The 6787-nt window shown below is 40.2% G+C and overlaps 1 protein-coding gene across 1 annotated transcript; it reads left to right on the top strand.

The window, feature by feature from the left end:
* Window positions 1–723: 723 nt before the first annotated feature.
* Window positions 724–6060, top strand: il12ba (interleukin 12Ba). Its single transcript, XM_066649931.1, has 8 exons — window positions 724–919; window positions 1195–1282; window positions 1611–1880; window positions 3217–3319; window positions 4192–4370; window positions 4878–5044; window positions 5773–5882; window positions 6003–6060. The coding sequence occupies exons 2-8, from the start codon at window positions 1195–1197 to the stop codon at window positions 6058–6060; spliced, it is 975 nt and encodes a 324-aa protein (XP_066506028.1). The 5' UTR covers window positions 724–919.
* Window positions 6061–6787: the final 727 nt, after the last annotated feature.

Genomic DNA, 6787 nt, shown 5'->3' with positions numbered 1-6787 from the left:
TGGACATTATTTTAGCATTTCTCTTTGAGAAGATCAAAAATGTGTAAAAAAATGAGCCCTGACCTTTTCCTTCTCAAACATCTGCATTTAAATGTGATTCAGTGCTCATTGCATCACTGTTATAGTGTCAGTCTGATTGGAAAGTGTCAGATCCCTTATGTTACACAATACGGAATCTTTATTAACACCCTAAATTATAACATCATATGTCAGTGCTTTCATTATGTCAGTGGCAGTTATGATCAGTTAAATCCAGCCTTCCTTTGTGGGTTTATTGTCTGTAATATTAACAGTGGGTAGACCTTAGTTAAAGCACTGTGTTACTTAATCCTTGAGAAATGGGGAAGTTCCATTTAGATGTGGTGTTACAGAGACGGAAAAACCTGAACAGCAGGGGCAATACAGGTGCACTCAAAAACATAGAGAAGCAATACTCTTAGGTCAACCGATATCCTACTGTTTATAAACAGACTCTCTGCCATTAAAACCACCGTTTTAACAAATAAATTCTGATATAGCGAGAAAACACAATCCAATTCCTTTCTTTCTTTCATCAGGAAAGAGCTCTTTGGCGCAGCCAGTAAAATCACGCTTTGTCATTATATTACTCTATTAGGAATAGCTTGTATTTGTTTATGTAAACAGACAAATGTGAAATAATAATGGGGCGGTCCCTAGGGCCCCGGGAAGAGCATAGCTGGTGGAAGTGAAAACGATGATGATGCTGAAGGAATGCTTGGGTTGGAGTGCCTCTGGAGCTCTGCTAGTTCCTCTAACCTGTTTGGGCTGGACTTTTCCTGGGCGGGGAATTTCTGGCCCAATGACATACTTCTTTTAAAAAAGCTGGAGCCTCTACATATTACAGAAGAAAAGTTAGAAACAGGCTGACCTCATTGACATCTCTCACCAATTTGGAGAGGTAAGTTTAGAAAAACCTCTGATTAAAGCCTTGTATCTCTGGTTTTCTCCTTTTTTTAAATGTTTGAAAACTGCCATTTAAGAATGTCTTAAAATGTCAGTCATATAGTGCTTATATCTCTCTGATTTCTAGTATCTGAGCAGCTAGATGGTTAATTCAAATGTGCAGCTTATTAAATAACGTTCATTGCTCTAATTATTTTAACTATTTAAGGTTGAAGTTGAAGTGTGATTATTTTCTGATTTTTTTTAATTTATTACTTTTTGCTTTAACAGATGATATTTCTTGTGCTACTCGTTTTTCAACTTGCCATAACAGAATCCATCAAAGTGGCTGAAAGTTATTGGACTCTTAAACCAAATGGTTTGTTTGACGTTTTCTGTATTTGAGAATTTAAGATTGTTTCTACACTACAGTGTATTCAGTAATATATTTATTGCTGTCATTTAATTTGCATGTTATTATATAGTTCCTTCATAAATTGTTCAAACAAGATGCACAATGATTACAGATTTTGAAAGCTAATTTTGTTAAGCTTTATTTAATGAAGCTAAACCTGAACTGAAAGATTTTTTTAGTAACTGAGATGACTGACATAATCAATCTAATATTTTTATTTATCATAAACCAATTAAACAAATTCAAATGTAAAGAGAGTTTTGTGATTATTTCTCCCCCTTTTCACCAAAAGAGCTAGTGGTTGATGAAGACATGGTCAAATATGGCAACAAAGTCCTGGTCCCACTGATGTGTGGTGAGGCTTTTGAGGGTCAGGACATTGTGTGGAGGAGAGAGAGCGGAGAACAGCTGCAGGAACGGGGGAACAGGGTTCTGGTGACAGTGGAGGAGAGGCAGGGAGGAAGATACACTTGTCACAGCCCAAACGGCTCTGTCCTCAATCACACTCTGGTTCTGATCCGGTGGCCTTACAGGAAGATCATTAAAGAGGCGCCTGAGAAAGGTATGGTTCCATCAGTTGCATATAGTTTCAGTTTATTTTCTGGTAAAAAGCCACCAAAAGTTTTATTAGTCCATGTGACATTTGAGACATACAAGAGATCAAGTGACAGTGATGTTTTTTTTCTCTCTCTCCTTACATTACATTGTGCCTATCAATTCATTCATTCATTATCTGTAAGCTCTTATCCAGTTCAGGGTCACGGTGGGTCCAGAGTCTACCTGGAATCATCGCAAGGCGGGAATACACCCTGGAGGGGGCACCAGTCCTTCACAGGGCAACACAGACACTCACACATTCACTCACACACTCACACCTACGGACACTTTTGAGTCACCAATCCACCTACCAACGTGTGTTTTTGGACTGTGGGAGGAAACCACAGTGACTATGACAAAGTTTGCACCCAGAGGAAACCCACGCAGACACAGGGAGAACACACCACACTCCTCACAGACAGTCACCCGGAGGAAACCCACGTAGACACAGGGAGAACACACCACACTCCTCACAGACAGTCACCCAGAGGAAACCCACGCAGACACAGAGAGAACACACCACACTCCTCACAGACAGTCACCCGGAGGAAACCCACGCAGACACAGAGAGAACACACCACACTCCTCACAGACAGTCACCCGGAGGAAACCCACGCAGACACAGGGAGAACACAACACACTCCTCACAGACAGTCACCCGGAGGAAACCCACGCAGACACAGGGAGAACACACCACACTCCTCACAGACAGTCACCCGGAGGAAACCCACGCAGACACAGGGAGAACACACCACACTCCTCACAGACAGTCACCCGGAGGAAACCCACGCAGACACAGGGAGAACACAACACACTCCTCACAGACAGTCACCCGTCGGAAACCCACACCCAAATTTTACACAGTATTTTATGTCCAAATGTATATAGAAGATTATTATTCATTCATTCATTCATTGTCTGTAAGCACTTATCCAGTTCAGGGCAGCGGTGCGTCCGGAGCCCACCCGGAATCACAGGGTGCAAGGCAGAAACACACACTGGAGGGGGCGCCAGTTCTTTGCAGGATGACACACATTCACTCATTCACTCACATACTCATGGAAACTTTTGGGTCGCCAATCCACCTACCAACATGTGTTTTTGGACCTTGGGAGGATACCAGTGCTCCTGTGGGTGAAGGGCATTAAAATCCTCACATTAATGTTCAACAACACCCAGTCTAAAGCCATCCCTAAAGAGCAGAAGTTGTTACTGCAGCAAAGGGGTACAAACTATATATTAAGTACCTATTAAGCACCAAGACTGAATTTAATGAAGCCATTCTTCCTGCTTGTTGCAAGGTTATATCCACTGTTCAACAAACAACTACAGTGGCTCTTTTCAGTGCTCCTGGACCTGGGATGAAAAAAGAGATGGAAAAGTGGTACATATTAAAGCAGTGCGGTAAGTCTCTCAAATCTCAGTTCTCTTCTGCATGTCTCTGTTTCTCATTACTGCACTTTTAATAAATGTATTCTGACAATCTTCCTGGCCAGAGGTAAAAATACGGAAAATAGGAACCCCATAATATCACCACAATGCAGACTCCATTTCTTTTTCTGTTGTTCATTTTAGTTGTTGTTGCTCTGGGTCTTATTTCCAATTTTTAAGTTCCCTTTGAGTATGGCTGTATCTTGATGTCTGCGTACAAGAACTGCTAGCAATTTCTTCAATAGAAGATATTTATTTTTATTTATTTTTTTTTTATGTTTATTTTTAATATATGATTAATATTCTTAATAGAAGATTTATTTATTTATTCATTTATGAGCCATTTTGTGATTATTTCTCCCCCTTTTCACCAAAAGAGCTAGTGGTTGATGAAGACATGGTCTTCAATAGAAAAATAAAGACAGCTCATGTATTCTGCCTCTAAATTTATTATTTAAAATTATTATGAAAATATCAATCACTGCCCAGAAGAACGTTTTATTGCAGATAAGCTGCCGGATGATAGCTTGTGAAAATTAATTTGTGAATCTCCTGAATTTCTCAGGAGAAAAAGCATCAGAAATAAAGGTGAAATGAGACAATTATTTTCAACTGAAAATGATAGTTGTATACAGCATAAATACTGAGAAGGTGCTTGGTGTCATTGAGAAATTGTTAAGTTCTTGTTTTTAGTCCAGAGTTTTACAATCTCAGAAAATCTGAGCACAGTGTGAGACTCTACTGAAACAGGTGACATTCCTGGACTCTGTTTATAGCAAGAGAGCTAAGGAGTACAAAGGAGATCTCTTCACTGATTTGTATTATCTCTGTGGTTTTAATTGTAGTTCTCACAGTGGAGGGAATGTGAGCTGCAGTCTGAACTCCAGTGGACACAGCATCTCATGCCAAGACCATGAATACTGTCCGTACTCCGAGGAGCTGGAGCACATCAATTTAACCATTTTTTTCAGAAGTAAATATGTTGTGGAGACCTATTATCAGCGGTTTCAGATCTCAGACATAGGTAATGGCTCCAAAGGTACTGAGAATGAGTGTTCAGAGCAGAGACTGCCACAGACACTGTATAAAATACACCTCACATGGCATTGCTCATGTAAATATGATAAAGAGTAAACAATGCAAAACAGACCAACATTTAAATCAGTAAAAACCTCAGTGTTAAAGCTTTGCAGGATCAAGAGGAAGTGTTTAGAAGTGAACTTGCCACATTTTAAAGTCCAGTAATAAAGCGCATGTTCCGTGTTTTTTTTTTTTTTTTAAGACTTTATGGCTTAAACACATAAAACAAGTCAGTACATCTACATTTCTACACGACTAAACGTGGAAGAAGACTAGCAGATCTGTGCTATATATGTTGCTCTGTGGGTTTTTCTTAATACATTTTATCCTCTGATTATCAAAACGGTTCGGTAAAATTGTACTGAGTCGGCAGCCACAGAGCATCATAAAGCTGAAACAATGATTTGATTAAGCGAGTTTTGCTTATATCCCTGCGTCTGTGTGTCCACAGTGAGGCCGGACTTGGTGCAAATCAATGAGAAGAACGATTCTCTGGAGCTGCAGTATCCAGACACCTGGAACCTTCCTTTCTCTTACTTCCCTCTCACTTTCCAGGTGAAGGAGATTCGATGCCGCAAGAAATGTGACTGCAACTCTTCCCACCACAGATCATCAAAGGTTTCACCATCTGTTCCCTCACACACTTCAGAGAGAGACAGAGTTTTGAAAGGGTTTCACTGAGAACATTAGGAGGAGATGGAATTTCTTGCTCTATTTAGTTGAGTTCTCATATTAAGCTGGTTTTGGAGGTGTTAGAGACAAAGGCATTACACATGCTCACAAGACACCACCTTTTATATCCAAAAATGTTTTAAACCACTGGTTCTGAAGTACCACTGACCTGAATGCTCTAAAACTCACTGTTCAACTCAGGAAGGGGTTGGTCATTAGTTCATGAGTTGCCTCAGCTTTGTTTGAAGCAAGGGATTCTGTAAAATATGTAGGGCTCTGGTACTCCAGGACCAGGATTGAGAACCACTGTTTTAAAGCATTAACTAATTGACTTGGACTGCATATGGGCCTAAGTACACCATGCCCAACAAAAATTGCGGGACGGAGGCTTATAAATCTCTGGACACATTTCTCTGGAATGGAGCACCCTCCAATACACTCCAGAACTAATCTTCCTGTATGAGTAAATTGTAAAGGTATAGACACTTAATGTGGCGACAGAGGACAAAAACTTGATTGATTAGTACACTTCATTGTATGAGCAGGTGACTACAAGTAGGTTACAGCATGACTAATCCACGGCTTCATTTCAGAGTACACACATCTCTATTGTGTAGTAGTAATAGTTCATATTGCCTTGATGATTATTTTTTGACTTGTGTGTTGGACCAAAGGTGAACCTAACCCAGGACCAGCACTGGCCTCTGAAAAAGGGTGTGACGGTGTGTGTGAGAGCTCAGGACGATCTGTGTAACTCCACCTGGAGCGAATGGACTCAGTACAAGTGAGGAATCTGTCAATTCCACAGAACATGTTTTCACAGGCCTTGCTCGTATATAAGTCTAATCTGTTTGAGTCTTTGTTGTTGAATGTGTAATGAAACTCTCATCTTTGTCCTTTTCAGAAGAAACAAGAACAGAACAAGAAAGAACAAGAAAAAGCGCCATCGAAAAGAAGAGTAAATGTATTTTATTTAAATAAATGTTGCAACAATTCATATTAGAAGTAGTTTTATGTGTTACATGAAATTGACAAGTTCTGTTTGAAGGCTGTGGGTTTTCAGTTTTGAACCACTGAAAGTGTCATGCTCCTTGCCTTACGTTCCTTTCATTATTACAGTATTAAAATATGGCAAATTATTTTCTGTAACTTTATCCTGTTCAGGGTCAAGGTGGGACCAGAGCCTACACTGAGTCATTGGGCTCAAAGTAGGAACACACCAGGTACAGGGCGCTTGTCCATCACCACACACTCACAAAGCCACTCACACCTATGAACGCTTTAGCATAACCAGTCCACCTTCCAGTGTGTTTTTGTACTGTGGAAGGAAACTGAAACATCTGGAGGACACCCACACAGACACAGGGAGAACACACAAAACTCCTCGTAGACAGTGAACCAAGGTGGGGCTTGAACCCACAACTGGATCTTGGAGCTGTGTGACAGTGACACTACCTGTTGCGCCAATGTGCCACCCTCATATTGTCGCCGTCCAAAGAAAAACATGTATCTCCAACATAGTAACTTTAGAGGAGAAGGAAATAAATAACATTTCAAATTTCAACGCAAGTTACTGTAAACATGTAATTCCAAGCAATTCTGGAGCATTTCTATTGGTCTATTCTTCCTGAAAAGTTCACAAAATGTGAAAGGCTGTGTTATGAAGTAAAGTAAAAAGACACAAAAATA

This window comes from Hoplias malabaricus, chromosome 17, assembly GCF_029633855.1.
Source record: "Hoplias malabaricus isolate fHopMal1 chromosome 17, fHopMal1.hap1, whole genome shotgun sequence".
NCBI lineage: Eukaryota > Metazoa > Chordata > Actinopteri > Characiformes > Erythrinidae > Hoplias > Hoplias malabaricus.
The sequence above is the reverse complement of the archived record's forward strand: the minus strand, read 5'-3'. Positions and strand labels throughout refer to the sequence as shown.

Coding starts and splice junctions, on each gene's coding strand:
- il12ba (XM_066649931.1), top strand. CDS start 1,195: ATGATATTTCTTGTGCTACTCGTTTTTCAACTTGCCATAACAGAATCC. Junction 1,881..3,216: donor TAAAGAGGCGCCTGAGAAAG/GTATGGTTCCAT, acceptor GCTTGTTGCAAG/GTTATATCCACTGTTCAACA. Junction 5,045..5,772: donor CCCACCACAGATCATCAAAG/GTTTCACCATCT, acceptor GTTGGACCAAAG/GTGAACCTAACCCAGGACCA.